Raw genomic sequence first — 19,263 nt, forward strand, 5'->3', positions numbered from 1 at the left:
AATATACATTTAAGAAGTGGTATCTACAGGACATTGTTATTAACTGGATGGGAGGAAGAAGGGAGATGAAGGGCTCAGAAATGACCACCAAGTTTTTGGCTTTAAGGTCAAGCAATTTTGCTAAATTTGCCATACAGTCCACGTAGCTGGGAGGGGTGTGGACATCAGGCTGTCCCAAGTGGCCAGCCCTATCAGGGCTCCTTTCCAGATTGAAGCACTGAGGCCAAAGAAGAAGTAAGGAAGTCAACAGTATGATGGTGAAGAAGATGTGCCCTTTGGCTGGATGCTAAGGGCCACTGTAATGGCTTATCATCTTTTTCAAAGCTGCGCCAGCCTCTTCTAGAGCAGAGGAAGTCAGTTAAGCCAAGTTCTGTCCAAACCTGCCTCTAAAAGGAGGCTGCTAGGGAAATGACCAAGCAGCTAGGGTCAGGGTGAGGGCTGAGTGACTGGGATAGAGAAGGAGCTTCTTACAGGAGACTACAGAGGAGGTGAAACACCAAGAAGGCAAACCAGTTTAAAAGCCACAAGGCAAAGTTTAGATTCAAATACCAAAGAGAGAAAGTTCAAGCACTAAGCTATGAGAAGAGAAGATCACAATATATGTCATGGGAGATGGCAGAATCAGAGACAGAGCAGATCAAGAGCATATAAAGTTGTATATGCTTGGAGGGGGTGGGTAAGGGGGCGTTCCCACCAACATCGGGAAGTCAGGGCAAATTGGGGGAGGGTAATGATGGTCTCGACAGCTTATGGGAGTGGGGCAGATAGTATTTTCCTTGCCCATCTTTCCTTTCAGGGATGTTTTGATTACAGGAGGACAAGGCTTACCCATAGACTGAGGTCACTGACTACACCTTCTGGAATGATTTCTAAAGCGCATTCTTGAGAAGCATAGCTGTACGGGATTCTCAAATGCACCAAAGAGGAGGTACCTGAGTACTGCCTTTGGAATATGTGAAGGCTTTAGGATAACTACTCAGCTTCCTCAGTGATCTCCCTTCTTTAAGAAATTATGATCCATTAGAGTCTAAGGTTGTTGAAGACAAGGTTCCATATTGAATCCCTAATGCTCCTCACAGTGTACAATAAATATCAGCTTAACAGATGAAGACAGAATAGCAGATTCCAAGACATTGGGCAGCTTTATCCAGTGGGCTAACCACAACGTCTATCCATGCGTCTATCTGTGGGGAAATACACCCAGAATTCCCACTCAAATGTCAGGATCACCACTCCACAACTAGAATGGGATCAAGAATGGCCCCTCTCACCACTTTCTTCATTTCTCAGCAACTCCTCGAAACAGCCTCTGGGGATGGCTCCCAAAGCCTGGAGAAGGGGCCTTACTAAGGGAGGTGAAAGTCTTGGCTGGGGGATCCCCTTGGGGGCTGAAGGGAGAAGGTGGCTGTTAGAACCCTACACTCCTGCCGGTGACAACCCCAGGAGCACACCTCAGGCCTCGGTTCCCTATTGCCTGGCTTTGCTACTTAGTACACAGCAAAGACAAGTTATCTGAAGTCTCTAAACCTGAGTTTGCCTATCTATAAAGCGGAGTTAGTGGTGCCTCATTCAAAGAATGGAGAGAACTAACTAATGTTTGTAAGACACCTGCCTTAATACCTGTCCACTAAAATGTTCCAAAGCTGCATTCTCTTCCAGAATTCACCTCCCAATTCCAGCCTTAGAGACTGGCTCCGCTGCTCCCATTCTACTGTACTCACATACCTCTTCTCTCCTCCCTCATTTGCTCCAGAACCCAACACAGTCACAAAGCGCTTCTCCTAATCTCCTGACCCCAAAGCCACTGTATATTATATCAACGTGTCTTGAAGTAGATGAAAAGCAAAATCCAACTCCCTTCAGGTGGGAACTACCAGAAGGTGCATTTTTGCGGGAAGTTGCTCTCTTCAATTCAAAGGCCGGGGGCAGAAGTCATAGCTAGAGGACAGATGGCACTACGTTAAAAGGAAGAAAATCATTTCCCAGAAAACACGCAGCTGCAATTTGCATTCTAAAGGAAGTAGAGCAAAGCCTTTTAAATTCCCTCCCTAAGCAGATTTCTGCAATTATTAGAACTTAAAAATACAGATGTTAAAGACCATGGCTTAAGGAGTTAGTTAAACACACGCAATTGCAGATGGAAAGACTGAAAATTTTCTGAAATTGGTATTAAATACCCTCATACGATAAAGGGACACTGCCAACACATATGGCATAGTGGAGAAAAAACGACGCACTGAAGAAAAAAAAAAAAGAGAACCCGAACAAACTATTTCCTTTAGTTGGACCACCATAGAGATGGCTAGTGCCAACCCAATATCCATTCTCTGCTCCCTCTTTACTAAAGAACTCCCTACATTATTGGAGGAGCCTTAAATAAAAAACTGTATTTTAGTCCCTTGTGATAGGATTGAACAAAGCAGAAGTCATTGGGTAGAGCTTATAAGAAAAGCTCTTTAAAGGAGACTTGCTCAGCCGGTAGACACCCTTTTATCCTTCCCTGCAGGAGCTCCAGCAGCCATCTTATGACTATGAGGCAATCTTGAGGACAGATGGAAGCTGGTGTAGAATGGAGCATAAGTCTGGTATAGTGATGGCACTATTACTACTTCACATTACCCCTGGACTCCTTTCCTCTAGACTTCTTTTATGGGACCAAAAAAGAAATTCCTAATTTGTTTAAGCTGCTGTTATTTTGGCTCAAATGCAGTTCTTAACTGATACTCACACCTAGCGTAGGTTTCCATTAGTTTCCTTGTGAATGAGGATTATAAGTTAATGTCAGGGACATCATAATTTTTGGGTAATTATATATGAATTCTTGTTTTAATTTAACTATTGAATAAAATTTATGCCAATAGTTCTAAGTGTAGGTTAAATCTAGTCTTTTGCTGCCTTTATAAAGTACCAGTCTCTATTACAGCTAGCTCTCTGCACTGGGTGGACACCATCTGAAAATGGATTCGAGGGCCCCTAATGGGCAGGTGAGGTAAGTGGCTGTCTAGTACATCTTATTCCTATTTGTGTTTCGCAATAACGCAAACATGCATCTCTCTGAAGCATTTCTAAGGATTTTCATCAGCAGTGACAAGGGAAACACAGGAGTTAAAAGGCTCCCTCTTCATGCAGCCTCTCTTGTTTCCACTATACAGCTAGGCCAGGAGAACCCAGAAAAAGGCAGGGATCACTTTGTGGAAATCCTTATGGATTTGTCATCTGCTTCTCACTCTACTTTTCAGTCTCATTCTGGATCAACCTCAATCAGTATGAGAAGCACCTGGGCATGGGAGGGAACAGGCAAATACTTACGAAGAGAAGAGCCAGGGAGATCCCCCTACAGTGAGTGGTCTTAGACTTGGCTCTCCCCTAGTTGTCTTTTGTATGTAAGAACTCCAGGAACGTTGAGCATATGTTAAATTTGGGACCACATGCATGAGTGTTTATGATAATCACAAAACTACAGATAATTTCAGCAGTAATAAAATTCATTTCCTATACTTAATAATACCTGCTCTGTGTTGCTATGCAAAGACTAATAAGTGTATAAACTTCTTGAGCAATGTTACATAAACATAAAATGTGATTCATGTGTATGTTTACAACCACAAAAACACATTAATTGATAGTCTACAGAAAGACTGAAGTTCTTTTTTTTTTTTTTTGCGGTACGCGGGCCTCTCACTGTTGTGGCCTCTCCCGTTGCGGAACACAGGCTCCGGACGCGCAGGCTCAGCGGCCATGGCTCGCGGGCCCAGCCGCTCCGCGGCATGTGGGATCTTCCCAGACCGGGGCACGAATCCGCGTCCCCTGCATCGGCAGGCGGACTCTCAACCACTGCGCCACAAGGGAAGCCCCTGAAGTTCTTTTACAAATTAAACAGGGTACTTCCCTGGTGGCACAGTGGTTAACGATCCACCTGCCAATGCAGGGGACACGGGTTTGAGCCCAGGTCCAGGAAGATCCCACATGCCGCAAAGCAACTAAGCCCGTGCTCCACAACTACTGAGCCTGCGCTCTAGAGCCCACGAGTCACAACTACTGAGCCCGTGTGCCACAACTACTGAAGCCTGTGCACTTAGAGCCCGTGCTCCACAACAAGAGAAGCCACCACAATGAGAAGCCCGCGCACCACAACAAAGAGTAGCCCCCGCTCACCACAACTTTGCAGCAACAAAGACCCGGACACAACTCAGCCAGGAAGCAAGGAAGGAAGGAAGGAAGAAGGGAGGGAGGAAGGGAGGGAGGGAAAGAAAGAAAGAAAGGAAAGGATTATAAATAGGGTTACTTGTGCTAATTTACTGAAGATGCAACTAGAAAAGCCAGCCTTCTATTCTGGGATTTTAAATCTGGTGCCTTTAGCAAATAGCGTTATCAATGGTTTAAAGTCATATTTGGCTTCTGGTGAATAGCAGTGGGGTTTCTCTTCTCCTAAGATCCTCCTGTGAGGCGATGTACCTTCCTCCAGCGGTGTGCCTGAAAACACTAACAGTGACAGCAGTGTGCACGCCCAAAGGAGGGATTCCAAGGAGCTTCACACATCCCTGATCTATCATCCCACTCTGGTCCCTGCCCCCCATGGTCCCCATCTTGATTTTAGCATCAACCCTAAACTTTTTCTTTTAGATTTTCTTACACTGATTGATGAAGTTTTTGATGTAAAATAATGTAGAATGACTAAATTCTTGTCCACTACCCAAAACAGAGGTGATGAAGAAAGGCATCTGCACACCTGATGGTACATCTTTACAGCAGTACAGGCAGGAGACGCCACACCCCTGGGCAGATCCAGGGCCTTTAAAGCCATTAGAGATGCACAAGTAGTTTATCCCAAACACCCTAGTCACCTCTCCAGGAGAGTGGTAAGGCTTGTAGAACCCTAAAAAGGCAGAAAACCTCTTCTCCATGGAAACGTTAATGCTCCCAGGAGAGTTCGCTTTCTGTTGGAAATTCAAGACTTTGCAAGCAAACACGATAAGAACTTGCAAAGTCACAAGGTGACTAGAATGAGTGTCGGGCTTAGAATACTTAGGCAGGGGTGAGAGGAGATGGGTGGGACCTGGGGTGTTTCCTTTAATTAGAGTCTCTATAGGTAGTGATTTCCCTACTTAACCAAAAGAAAGCAATGGAAGCAGCTCCCAGCCTAACCCTTAAAAGGAGAAAGATGGGTATCTTTAATTGAAATCAAAGCATCACAGAATTCTTTAATTATAGGCTCAAAGGGGTTTTGGGCTCATCTTGCAGCTCCTTGGCTTTCAGCAGGACAGTATTAAACCTTCCTGAAAAGATAAGACTCAACCTATTTTTAAACATACCCAAAGAGGACATTCTAGTCTTCTGTTCCTTTGTTAGACTGGGGAGTTTTTTTCCCTTTCTAACCTCACCACAGGTGAACTTTCCTATTACTAACCTGAGCCTTCACATTAGAGTTTGGCTTAGTTTGCTCAGTGGAAATGAACTGCTGGTCATCATTAGCCTTCTTCTAAACTGTACTTCCATCTGTCCATATGTATGAAATTATAACAATTAATTAAGATATTTGGGTTTAAATCAATACATTTGGAGCTAGATGCCAATGGAATTACTGACAAAACACTGCCACCCTTCTTTTTTTCATACCTTTTTATTTCTCTGCCACGAGCTCCAGTACATTTGAACACACATATACACTACAACAAATGTGCACAGTCACACTGGTAAATTAAAAAACATCCCTGAAACAGCTAGTTAACATTTAGATCTCGGCCCTCACTATTCACATCAGGCGGTAATAGTGAAGGGCATAGACACTGGAGCCTACTGTCTGTGCTTAAATCCTGGGTCTGGGACCATGCGCATATTCTGTAATCTCCCTCTGTGTCTATTTTCTCATCTGAGGAATGGAGACAATAATAGTATCTACCTTATAAGATTGTGGAAAGGATTCGTGAGTTACTATATTAAAAGCCCTTAGAATGGTGTCTGGACTCTAATCTTAAATGCTATATATTTGTCAGCTATTGTTACATCCTCCTTGCAGCAAAGGGACATTCAGAGCCTCGATGCTACAGAAGGCAAAAGTCTGAGAAAGAAAAGAATAGGACTCAAGTTTAAGGGGCGTGAATAGCAAGAAGAGTGATCAAGGTGAGAAACTGAAAAAGACAAAAAGCAAATAAGAGAACGAAAGCTATAGGGAAAGAGGAAAAGCAGACATTTAATGGGGGGAAAGGTAGAAAGAGAAAAATATAAGGTGAAAAAAAAGAAAAGGGAAACAAGAATAAAAAGGTGGGCATGAAACAGGGAAGAAGAAGAAAAGAAGGACTGAGGATAACAAAGGAGACCAAACATTAGAAAAGACTCCACTTAGAGCTTGAGCTGGGTGTCAGAAAAAGAAAGGAGTGAAAGAGAAAACAGAAATGTTGGAACAGAACACATGGGGAGAGGGGAGATAAGAGTGGTAACAGGAAAGGCTTCATTTGCAGCAAGGCCTCTTTGTCTTTGAATTAGGGGAAGTTTACATCCAAAATTAACACCTCTGATCTTCTAGACTTCCTTCCCAATTTCTCTTATTGCCTTAGAGTCTGCCCCAGACTTGCCCCCTAAGGTTTGCCCTGATGAGCTGTCTGACTTGCGTCTGGTCCGCTCTACCGACAAAGCCAAGATGCAGTGATCCAATCTTCACTTCACTTTCACTAAATACTCCAGCCATACTTATATTTACACCCTCTTCCTTCTCCAAACCGTCAGAAACCTATAAGGGGAGCTGGTATTTCATTTTTTTAAATTATTCACCTTGACGACATCCTTCCCCCCGCCCTGCTTTTTTTTGGGGGGAGGGGTGTCAATTTAGAACGAGAGGACCAAACGATACAGTGCTGCAGGGGTATGCCGCTTTTAGGACTACAAATTGTCCTCCCCACCAAAGGGAATTAATCACCTAATCACTTGAAAACAAGAGAGAGGCTGGCTCTAGGTATAAAGTAGAATTAGGATTTTAAAAAATACTTTTTCTTTTAAGCATTATCATGATTAAATTGCCTATTTGGTGCAAATAAGCCTCCCTCTTGGAGAAAGTCGAGAGACCTTAAAGGGCCCTCTAAGCAGATGAAGTGGACGGACCGCGAGCGTCTCCTCACGCGGGGGTGAGCTTGGGCCGCCGCCGCCGCCTCCGGAGTCACGAAGCCAGACGCGGCGCGTCTCCGCCCAGGACTCGGGAGACTGCAGCAGCGCTGCCGCGGCCCCGGCTGCTCCAGGAGGCTGGGAAGAGACGCGACTCCGGCAGACACGTGACCTCCTCCCAGCCGCCGCTTCCCGCGACCCAGATCCGTCCCCGGAACCCGCGCTCGGCGGGGCGGGCCGTGGGACACGTAGCGACGGCCCCAGTCCCTGCTGCGCCCTGGTGCGCGTGCATTCGGCGTAGTTCTCCCCTTGGTTCACGCGCCACTGGCAATAAAGAATGTTTCGGGGATCACCCGGGAGAATGCAGGAAGGAAAGACGTTTGGTTTGCCATCTATCTACCTGTATATAGAGAGATTAATATCTATTCTCTCCATCCCCGCCCTGGCAGACCCGAGCGGCGGCAGCGGGACCGGAGACCCGGGAGTCCCGCAGGACGCGCTTTTCCTCCGGCCTCCAAGGCCCCTTGCAGTCCGCCGTTCCAAGCGGCAGGGGCAGTGCGCAACTGCGGGCACCTCCCGGTAACTCTCAGTAGCAGTGAGTCATGCTCCCGAGGTGGCTCTGGGGAAAGGTAGCCCGGCTGGTGCTGGCCTGTGCTTTCCCCGCGCCGGGCGCCGCGGCTGCAGGGCGAGCGCGCGCGCGCACGGGTTCCCCGCGCAGTGATGTGGCAGCAGCTGCAGGTCGGATCACGTTGCTGGCCCTGTGCTGGGACCCGTTTGAGACAAGATTAAGGAGGGAGGCTTTGGAGGTGCCAGCGGTAGTAAACGTGGGCTCTGCACACTCCCGGAGTCGCTTATCACACGAGGGGGGAGGGGGCGGGGAAGGCACGCATCGCCACCCGGGGCACGGCGGAGTTTAGCCAGCGAGTGATAATGCTGCATCGCTTTCCGCGGTAGCCCCTCTCGTGCCACCCCATCCTCACCCCCTCCCTCCCTGCCGCGTTCCTCGGGGAGAGCCTGAGGCCCCAAACATCGTCATCTGCGGCTGTGATTAGTGGCACCGCAATTCCGGCTGCTGCGGGAAGTTTGGGTGGCCCAGGGACACTGTGTGGCCGAAAGACACTTGGATTGCGACATTCTGACCCACTGGCTACATTTTCGTTTATTTTAAATCCTTCAGGGAGCGGATTTCAAGTTGTCCCCTTTCGGGGCAACCTCCAATCAGGGCTAAGGGGTCCCCGCCGGCAACCGAGCGGTGAGCAAACAAGTCTCCAAATTGTCCTTTGGGACTGAAGTTGACCCACCGCGAATTCTCTTTCTCTTTCCTTTTTCTGGTCCAAACCAATAGCACAGTCGGTGGAAAAGCAAAAAGCCACGTTCACGTTCCTGAACCGCAATGACGGACGGATTGAGGGAGTCGCACTTCCGAGCCGAGGAAGCCCTGGTTGCCCTGCACCCCCCGGCGCCCCCCCCCCAACACACACACACTCCCCCAGCTGACTGCACCGCCCTCGGGAAGATGAATAGCTTGGCTGAAGTTGTTTTTCCTTTCCGGTGGCCCTGATCAGGTGTCCCCGCCCCCTCCCGCCGTTTGCCCTCCCTCGCAGCTTTCTCCAGACGCCCCCTCCCGGCCCGGCCCCTCCTCCCCCGCCCCCCTCTGGGCTGGACCGCGGATGGTACGTTCCGCACGTGAGCTGGGTGCTGGTCTGGCCGGCGACGCGCGTGCCCTGTGGCCAAACACTGCCCGGAGTGAGAGCAAACTACCAGCGCAGTGGGGCCGGCGCGAGTGTGCGTGCGTGTGTGTGCGTGTGTGTGCGAGAGAGCGAGCACGGTGGGAGGAGGGGACCAACTGCTTCACACTTTCAACACTGCACTGAAGAGGGAGAGAGAGGGAGAGAGAGACTGGAGACGTACAGATCCCCCCAAGATCTCCCAAAGCTACCGTCCCACAGATTATAGAACAGAACCCCAAAAATCGAAACAGAGGAAACGGACAGCGGTGGAACATGGACGAAGGAATTCCTCATTTGCAAGAGAGACAGTTACTGGAACATAGAGATTTTATAGGGTAAGGTGCACGCACCCTTGCGAATATCTGTCTAGGCTTCAGTTTGATTTTTTTCTTCTCCAGAAAGTGGTATGGAGCGGGCGAGGGCAGAGCCCCTCCCCGAATGGATGCCTGATGCTGATTTCTGTTTTGCAGACTGGATTATCCCTCTTTGTATATGTGTAAGCCGAAAAGGAGCATGAAGCGAGACGACAGCAAGGTAAGTGTAAGTTTCTGATGTTCCTCATAACCTGTCTGGATAGTTAATTAGGGCCATTGATTTCACAGCGAAGCTCTGCCCGCAAATATATTCCAGCTTCCCCGACTGTGAATTTTAAGTGGTTTGCGGGATACTCTCAAGGGGAGATTAAACATCATACCTGAATTTAAATTGCATTTCAGAACAGTCCAGAGGAAAGAGTTGTCTTGGGCATAGTTTCTCACAGTTTTTTTTTTGGTGGTGGGGCGGCGGTATTGTAATATCCAGTAAATGAATGTTTAGCTTATTGTTTTCTCTCTTCCATGACTCTCATATATTAAGGATACCTACAAATTACCGCACAGATTAATAGAAAAGAAAAGAAGAGACCGAATTAATGAATGCATCGCTCAGCTGAAAGACTTACTGCCTGAACATCTAAAGTTGACAGTAAGATGCAGATTTTTATTCTTTGCCGCTCTCCAAGGGCGTGTTAATAGCCTGGTACTACTCCCAGGATATAAGAATAAATGTAAATATCAGATTCCTTACAACCTGTGCTATAGAGGGTAGAGTTTCCTGCAAACTCAAGAGTAGGTGTTCACAACTGAAGGCAAGAAATCATTTATAACCTGTATTGTGGAAAGCTCAAGAAGTATAGGAATAGTACTTCTTTCAAAGTGTTTGCTTAAGTTGATGTGCTGACTGGAGAGCCAGTGAAGCCAAATGTGTGTTTTTAAGTCACCAAGTGCCCCCTTCTTTTTTTGCACTGCAGACTCTGGGGCACCTGGAGAAAGCAGTGGTCTTGGAATTAACTTTGAAACACTTAAAAGCTTTAACAGCCTTAACGGAGCAGCAGCATCAGAAGATAATTGCTTTACAGAATGGTAAGTCAGTTCAGGGAAGCCAGCCCACCCCGAGGAAGCCGGGCAGCCCACAGAGGAGCAGTGTTAGGACTCTTCCCCCAGCCCCACCTCCTTCCTGGGGCCCACGGGCTCACTTTCATTTGTTAAATTGCTTACACTTTCCCTTCACTGGAAAGTGCCCATTTCCCGAAGCATCCTAAAGGCTTTCAGCCGAACTCAGAGGAGTCAGATTTGTATTTAAAGTGGCGGCTGCGCCCTCTCCACTTCGGTTTTTCAGCGGGAGTAGAGCGCCTCCCCCGCTCCCCACTCCTCCCACCTCTGGGCAACCGGTGGCTTATATCACTCGAATACGGAGGAAAAACCGAGATCACTTTAGTCAATGCAGGGCCCACGTGATAAGCAGATGTTTTAACGTCGGTATTTTTCTTCTTGCCTCCACTCCTCTGTTCCCCACCCCCGCCCCTCACCCCTTCCTCATCCTAGGGGAGCGATCTCTGAAATCGCCCATTCAGTCCGACTTGGATGCGTTCCATTCGGGATTTCAAACATGCGCCAAAGAAGTCTTGCAATACCTCGCCCGGTTTGAGAGCTGGACGCCCAGGGAGCCGCGGTGTGTCCAGCTGATCAACCACTTGCACGCCGTGGCCACCCAGTTCTTGCCCACCCCCCAGCTGTTGACTCAACAGGTTCCTCTGAGCAAAGGCACCGGCGTGCCCTCGGCCGCCACCCCCGCCGGGTCCGGGGCCGCCCCCTGCCTGGAGCGCGCCGGGCAGAAGCTGGAGCCCCTCGCCCACTGCGTGCCGGTCATCCAGCGGACTCAGCCCAGCGCCGAGCTCGCCGCCGAGAACGACACGGACACAGACAGCGGCTACGGCGGCGAGGCCGAGGCCCGGCCGGACCGCGAGAAGGGCAAAGGCGCGGGGGCAAGCCGCGTCACCATCAAGCAGGAGCCCCCCGGGGAGGACTCGCCGGCGCCCAAGAGGATGAAGCTGGATTCCCGCAGCGGCGGCGGCCTGGGGGGCGGCGCGGCGGCGGCGGCCGCCGCGCTCCTGGGGCCCGACCCGGCCGCCCCGGCCGCGCTGCTGAGACCCGACGCTGCCCTGCTCAGCTCGCTGGTGGCGTTCGGCGGAGGCGGGGGCGCGCCCTTCGCGCAGCCTGCGGCCGCCGCGGCCCCCTTCTGCCTGCCCTTCTATTTCCTCTCGCCTTCGGCGGCCGCCGCCTACGTGCAGCCTTTCCTGGACAAGAGCGGCCTGGAGAAGTACCTGTACCCGGCGGCGGCCGCCGCCCCGTTCCCACTACTGTACCCCGGCATCCCCGCCCCGGCCGCCGCCGCCGCCGCCGCCGCTGCCGCCGCCGCCGCCGCCGCCTTCCCCTGCCTGTCCTCTGTGTTGTCGCCCTCTCCCGAGAAGGCGGCAGCCGCCGCTGCCGCGACCCTCCTGCCGCACGAGGTGGCGCCCCCTGGGGCGCTGCACCCCCCGCCCCCGCACGGCCGCACCCACCTGCCCTTCGCGGGCCGCAGCGAGCCGGGGAACCCGGAGAGCTCCGCTCGGGAAGATCACTCGCAGCCAGGAAAGGAAACCCCCTGAATCCTTGCTCCGCTTAGAAGGGACCCGGGTTCACGCGGAATCATAAGTTAAAACACCCTTAACGTTTTCAAGGGAGGAAGTGTAAGAGATGCACGACGGGCTTAAAAGAAAACAAAACATAACAAGCAAAAAAACCACAGGTGTTTTGTGTACGTTTGGAGTTCCTGTTTTGCTCATCCCTCACCGCCCACCAACCTCCACACACTAACATCCCTTTCTTCTCCCACCAGCTGTACAAGAACCTCATAGGTATTCTTTTTTCTTTAAAGAACTCCCCGTAATAAGTTTTGCCTTCTTTTAGGCCACGTTCCATTTTCTTTTAAAATATAGGACCGAATTCTCGAGGAAGTGAGAAGGGTCTGCTCAGCGAGTGAGCTCGCTGAACCAGGGTAGGGGAAAGGTGGCGGAGGAGCTGACGTGGAACCGCAGGTAGCTGCTGTCTGCCTGCGTCTCAAAGCTGTCCTGCTTGCTTTAGGAAGATTTCCACAAATAGAAGGAGGACCTTTTAGAATTCAACTTAGTCTTCAGTATTTCATAATGTTCAGCTTTTCAAGAGGCGTATATTTTTCAAAGAGGAAGCGGTGAGGATGCAGTCGCTCACGTTGCAACCTATTCTGAAGTGGTGTGAATGGTCTCTTAGTAAGTTGCGCTTGTTTAAGGAGATGCGGAGTTGGGCCAACGTCAGAACTAAGTCAGGGAAGGAGATGGATGAGGAAGGCCAGAGTCATTCTCAGTACATTTGCTAGCACTTTATTGAGAAATTGACCGTGAATCAATTAACTCATCTTAATTTCATATATATAGATATATATATGAAATTGAGTGCATCTGTTTTCACCCTGTCATTATTTTATCCATCATGTTTCTAAGTTTGTATCATCTTGGTGTTAAAAAACAAAAAAAGAATGTGCGCTGAACTTTAAAAAAAAAAAAGAAAAACAAGTCCAAACTGATTTATCCTATATTCTGTTAATTCACAAGAGTGGAGGAGGAAAGCATTAAACTGGTCCGTTTGGGTTGGAAATGCTGTAAAGATGTGGAATGAAGCCCTGTGAGGCCTTCCTATCTCCAAGTCTATGTATTTTCTGGAGACCAAACCAGATACCAGATAATCACAAAGAAAGCTTTTTTAATAAGGCTTAAACCAAGACCTTGTCTAGATATTTTTAGTTTGTTGCCAAGGTAGCACTGTGAGAAATCTCACTTGAATGTTATGTAAGGGGTGAGACACAACAGTCTGACTATGAGTGAAGAAAATATCTGGGTCTTTTAGTCAGTTTGGTGCATTTGCTGCTGCTGTTGCTACTGTTTGCCTCAAACGCTGTGTTTAAACAACGTTAAACTCTTAGCCTACAAGGTGGCTCTTATGTACATAGTTGTTAATACATCCAATTAATGATGTCTGACATGCTATTTTTGTAGGGAGAAAATATGTGCTAATGATATTTTGAGTTAAAATATCTTTGGGGGAGGATTTGCTGAAAAGTTGCACTTTTGTTACAATGCTTATGCTTGGTACAAGCTTATGCTGTCTTAAATTATTAAAAAAAATAAATAAACACTGTCTGCAAGAAACCAGCTGGTTTAGAAAAGTTTAGTATGTGAAGATAAACTAGAAATTATCTTTATATTCTAGTATTTTCAGCACTCCACAAATTCTATTACCTAAAATTAATATTGCCACGCTATTTTGTGATTTTAAAATTCTTACTAAGGAATAAAAACTTTAATATACGTACGCTATGAGATTCTCTAATAATTAAAAAGACATAATGGATGCTCGGATAGTTTTAAGATAATCTATGAATATAGGGATAAAAGTCATTTAGGTTCTCAGATACACAACTTTATTTGTCACTGGTTTGATATCACACATTTGCAATCTCTTGCAAGCCTCCAGGCTCTGGCTGTGTCTACTTGGTTGTTCCCAATGTATCTACATGAAAAGTGCAAAAGAAAAACCTACCAGTCACTTCCATGGTTTATGTTAGACCCAGTTTGCTAATGTTCTTATGACTGATGGAGCTTTTCATCTTTGACACCAGGTAGCCTCTGTTGTGTGGTCTGGTGCTTCTCTTTCACTGGATCCCGTATAGATACTCTATCACTTAGGGGTGGTTAATTTCTCGGTATATTTTAGCTTCTTAGCCTTTATAAAATAATTCTTTTGTGGGACTTTATCATGGAATTCAAGGAACAGAAATAATTATTTCTAGACTTTTCTCAAGTTTATAATCAAATTTGTAATTTGATACCAACTGTGCAAAAGATTGTCAATATTTAGTTTCAATAATGTTCTTCACAAACCCCTTGATTTTTGAAAGGTGTTGAAATAATAGTCAAAATTTATGAGATGTAGAAAAAGTGCTCCCTCTGCTGACTTTATGGCAACCAAACTGCAAGTCATAGAAAGTGGAGCCGGAAGGAACCTCGGAGATCAGCTGTCCAGCCCCTGCCTTCTTAATATGAGAGAAATGAAGCCCAGAGATATCAGATATCTTCCCAAGGCCACAAAGCTACCTGGAGCCAGCACTAGAGGCCAGGTCTGTTGTATCCCCCAGTCAGTGACCTACTTCCCGTTGCAGCATCTTGAACCAAATAAACCGAATTTGGGCAGCATTCATGAAACATCATGAATAAAGCACAGGAAAAGGAAATAAAAATTAACATTACAAAACCATGTAGGATTTTTGAGCATTGTAAGTTATTGAACTTTAGAAAAATGTTATGTCCAAACCAGAATAATGGAAAAAAGTAGCATTTTAAATATTTTGAGCTACATGTTAATGTCATATTGTAATCATGTGTTTCATAGCCAAAAAAGATGCAAAGTAAGTCAGAGGATAATAAAATATACTAGCATAGTAATAGGATAAAGTTAGTGAGGATAGAACTGCAAAATAATATTGTCTGTATTGCATCTGAAAAATGTTATTTTGGTCATTGATTTATTTTAATGAACCAAAAGACTGGAGTCATTATAATTTGCTAAGGAGGATTCTATACCTAGAGCAGTCAAGTTTAGCCTAAACCCTTTGTATTATATGTGATTTTTCAATATACGACAAATATGAATCTTGAGTCAATAATATTTTACACGTATAGTATTACACGAATTAATTTTACATACACATATCTCTTAGCAAAGTTTATATTGAACTGATAAACATCCTTTCCTCCCGCAAAGAGCTAAGCACACTTTTAAGGCACTAGACACTACATTTTAATAGCTCTTTAAAGTATGACTGGAGTTTTAGTTCCTATCATTGTGAAAACTATTTTTCATTTAGTTCTCTGTTACTAGCCATACAGGCCATACATTTTGTTATTGCCCATCAAAAGTATGTCAAAGAAGCCTCAGGCTGTTCCCGTCTATGTCACGGGTCAATTCTGAACCTCTCCACGGGCGGTGATTGCCATTTGAGGTTCTGGGAAGACAAGGCTGGACAGACTAGAGGCTTTTACTTTAGACAGAAATGAACAGAGCTGGGCTTCCCTGGTGGCGCAGTGGTTGAGAGTCCGCCTGCCGATGTAGGGGACACGGGTTCATGCCCCGGTGCGGGAAGATCCCACATGCCGCGGAGCGGCTGGGCCCGTGAGCCATGGCCGCTGAACCTGCGCGTCCGGAGCCTCTGCTCCGCAACGGGAGAGGCCACGACAGTGAGAGGCTCGCGTACGGGGGGGGAAGAACAGAGCCCTCATGAACGAGTTAAGCCCATTATAATGCTAAAAGCTGGCTGTACTATTGTGATCATAGTATTTTATTTCAGAGAGCAATCTGATGTTTTTCATTAAACAAAAATCCTTAATCTATTGGACCCTCAGATCAACATATTTAGGCCCACCCATTGTTCTAACTGTGCTGTTTTAAATAAGTTCAAAATGAATATACAGTGCATGCCTAAGTCCAATGTAAGTTCCAGTTTTTCATAGAATTTAATAGGGATTGACATGGAAAATTATCACATATTTTCTGTGATTAAGATGGGATTTATACTAAAAAACATGTGCAGCATGTACTTTAAAAAAATGCTCCAGGGACCTCCATGGTGGCGCAGTGGTTAAAAATCCTCCTGCCAATGCAGGGGACACGGGTTCGAGCCCTGGTCCGGGAAGATCCCACATGCCGCGGAGCAACTAAGCCCGTGTGCCACAACTACTGAGCCCGCATGCCACAACTTCTGAAGCCCGTGCCTAGAGCCCGTGCTCCGCAACAAGAGAAGCCACCACAGTGAGAAGCCTGAGCACCACAACGAAGAGTAGCCCCCGCCCGCCACAACTAGAGAAAGCCCGTTCGCAGCAGAGAGCTCCGGACTCAATAAAATTGAGTTTCTTGCGCTTGTTCAGTGGTTCCATATTCAAAATTCCAAACAAAACCTTTTAAAAAGTTGATATTTTAAAATCCTGAATTCAGTGATGCCCAATTTATGTGGCTTCAGGGAATGATAGGTGCCCCCATGAAACAATGGTTGAGAAAACGGAAGCTTCTATGTTCAGGTGTCAACATTGTTTACCTTTATTACTTATTTATTTTTAGTGAAAAGCTTAGTAAAATATGTTACACATGTCTTAGGAAAAAAATACCCTACTGAGAAAGTTAACCTTTCTCAATAATTCAGGGTCATGATTATAAACATCACTTTTGCACTACACACGTCATCTGGGAGTACTGGCACCTGCACAGAATTCTTTTTGAGTTCTTATACCCGTTTTTATAGGTTTTTCAGTCTCTTTACTCAGGGTCAGGCTGCCAACTCTCACTTCTTGATGTGTCAGAGCGCCTGCCTAAGTCTTATCTGATTTGCCACTTCTGACTTACTGTGGGCTGGGAAACCATTTAACCAAAACCACACCCATTTGAAATGCGCCTAAAATTAGAATAAATAGGTTCTAACAGAGTACCTGAGGGGCACCTCTCTAAATTGTGTGAGCTTGTAGAGGCAGTGACGTGTTGATCCCGCCAACTTCTTTTCTCCATTGAACTTTCACGTTGTCAGCAGAACACTTATGCAAAAGCCTTCAGACACTTTATATATTTTTAATCATCTTTATTACACACAAAAAAATGGTTTTATCCCACAGTAACTTCAAAATAAGGAAATTCCCGTGCAGAAGCAAATTGTTTGATTTGATGAGCACTTCTTTCTCTCAGGATGATAGGAATAGGGGACCAAGGGCCTTCAGTGAAAACTGATACTGCATTTTGATTCATGGATGACCCTGGACCCTGCTTCTGGTGTGTTATCTCTGCCTCTGGGTTTTGGACATCTTGGGTGGCAGGCCCAGCTAAAGCATTCTGGGGAACTGGCAGGGAGGACGTGTAGGCCCTGACGCTGCCTCTGAGTTTAGACGCAGCCATTGTCGATCCTTTGGTGAGAGGTTTCAGACTCCCTGTGGACTGCAACACGTTCCTTTCTCCTTGAGCCTAGAGTTTGAAGAAATAGTGGGTATGGGGATTCAGGCATTTGTTTCGCTCCTATTATATGTGAGGTGCTGTGTAAGTGCTGGCGAATCAAAGATGAACAATCTCTGAGGATCTCAAAGTCTATCGGGGGTGACAGACCCACACCAAAATAAATTACATGTGCCGCGCAGGGGTGATTACAATACTTGGGGGTGAAGGTTGCTAACTTCGTCTGGGTGGGCCAGAGAAGACCTTGAGAAGAAGACCTTGAGAAGACCTTGAGAAGAAGACCTTGAGAAGACCTTGAGAAGACCTTGAGAAGACCTTGAGAAGACCTTGAGAAGAAGACCTTGAGAAGACCTTGAGAAGACCTTGAGAAGACCTTGAGAAGACCTTGAGAAGGAGCTGAGTCCATCTCCAGAGAGAAGGCTCTGGCACACTCTGGCCCCGTGCTAAGCACCAGGACAGTTTAACCGGCTATATTTGACTTGAGGTCTGAGCAAGTACTTCCTAACTTCTCAGTCTCTTTATAACTTGACTGCCATACTGACTCTCACCATCATCTCCTCCTGAGGATCTGGACCATAAGGTGGGATTGAGGGGTCATGATATTTCCTACTGCAAAGAATAGCATTCATAGCATGATAATATCTAATGAAGTAGAGGGGGAAAAAACAGTACCTCGCAAGCAGCTCTGTCTCACCTCATCCGTCTTACAAAAAAAACAAAAACCACTAAGGGTGACTTCCTCTCCTTCAAGTAGGGGCATGATGATTCATGTTCTCCACTCAGTACCCAAAGGGGAAATGAGAGATAGGAGTCCTAGAGGGAAACAAGGAATCCTAAAGCCTGTTTTTTGAAACCTCTGGGAGGAAGCTGAAGCAAGCCACTAGTCCAAGGTTACATAGCTCAGTAAGTAGCAGAACCAAGATTGGAACAAGATGTTTTGGTTTTTGATTCCACTGCTCTTTATATTATTACCCATCGTGTAGTAGTTAGGAAGGCAATAGGCTGTTTTCTCATGAAATGAGAAACATTCGCTAGTCCATTCGCGGTCTTAAGAGGCAGAGTATATGTTTTTGGTGGACAACGGAAGATTAATCATGGTAGTAGCCTTTCCAAATTATGGCATAGAGCATGCAAAAATTATGATGGAGAAATTCTGGAAAAACAATTTTCAACATCCACAGACAGAGCTAAACAATTTTGCTGTCTACTCAATTTGGAGACATCCAGAAATGTGTCCTCCTTGGTTTGGAAGTCCCCACATGATCTGGTGAGCTTTCCATCTCTGCCTCTACCCCTCCCCTCCGTACCTAGTGGGTCTATTGAACTCCAAAGGTTCGCCATGAAAGAAGGGATTAAAGCAAGCCTTGAATCTGGACAGAGGGAACCTTTAGAATTGAGGAAGTAGGAAAGAGGGCGATTTGCTACAGTTTTTATATGGGGTATTTTTAGGGTGTTGTAAACATCAGCTACGGTTTCAATTTGAAGTCTTTTACATATGTGTTTGCTCATGTGTATACACAGAATATCAAATGCCTCACAGTGGACACACTGAGTATCCGCCACATAACTCGGTAATAAACTTCGCTTTCATATACGGCTTTACAGGTTCAGCAGTGTTTCAAAAACCAGTTCTGACAGGGGTACTTCACCCTGTATCCAATTCCTGAAGACCTCAGTTACTTAATCAGAAAATTCCCTCTGATAGGACATTTTAAAGATACCAGCGTCTCTTTCTGTGACACCTTAAGCAGGGTTTGGTTTTCGAGTATATATTGCGTTAACAGGGCTTATCTGCATCTCTATAACGTAGCTGTGTGACCCGCACGTGACCGAACAGGTGAAGAAACCTGACTATATGCCCACACCCTGCAGAGCTCTGCAGACACAAGTGGGCGCGATAAAGGATCCAGTTCTGAGCTCTGTGTTTGAAGCGTACTCATCTAAAAACTGGAAAACCAACCCTAGCTCTGAAATCGCCGCTTGAGCGCTGCACAGTGAGGGAATTAAAGCCGAGGGCAATAATGTCACCAGCCTGGAGATCTTCAAGGAGCTCTAGGATT

The 19,263-nt window shown here is 46.6% G+C and overlaps 1 protein-coding gene across 2 annotated transcripts; it reads left to right on the forward strand.

The window, feature by feature from the left end:
* Positions 1–8,724: 8,724 nt before the first annotated feature.
* On the forward strand, positions 8,725–13,365 carry BHLHE41 (basic helix-loop-helix family member e41). 2 transcript variants are annotated; one of them, XM_060166702.1, is made up of 5 exons: positions 8,728–9,160; positions 9,296–9,359; positions 9,681–9,788; positions 10,114–10,225; positions 10,688–13,365. In XM_060166702.1, exons 1-5 carry the CDS (start codon positions 9,099–9,101, stop codon positions 11,788–11,790), a joined length of 1,449 nt encoding a protein of 482 aa, XP_060022685.1. In that variant the 5' UTR covers positions 8,728–9,098; the 3' UTR covers positions 11,791–13,365. The 2 variants fall into 2 exon arrangements, with proteins under 2 accessions (XP_060022686.1, XP_060022685.1); XM_060166703.1 differs by lacking the exon at positions 9,681–9,788 and having other exon boundaries at positions 8,725–9,160.
* Positions 13,366–19,263: the final 5,898 nt, after the last annotated feature.

The sequence above is a fragment of the Lagenorhynchus albirostris genome, chromosome 11 (assembly GCF_949774975.1).
Source record: "Lagenorhynchus albirostris chromosome 11, mLagAlb1.1, whole genome shotgun sequence".
Classification (NCBI taxonomy): domain Eukaryota; kingdom Metazoa; phylum Chordata; class Mammalia; order Artiodactyla; family Delphinidae; genus Lagenorhynchus; species Lagenorhynchus albirostris.

Bases quoted from the DNA above. Each gene is read 5' to 3' on its own strand.
- BHLHE41 (XM_060166702.1), top strand. From the start codon at position 9,099: ATGGACGAAGGAATTCCTCATTTGCAAGAGAGACAGTTACTGGAACAT. The intron at 9,161-9,295 runs GTAAGGTGCACG...TCTGTTTTGCAG, and splicing joins GAACATAGAGATTTTATAGG to ACTGGATTATCCCTCTTTGT. The intron at 9,360-9,680 runs GTAAGTGTAAGT...TCATATATTAAG, and splicing joins TGAAGCGAGACGACAGCAAG to GATACCTACAAATTACCGCA.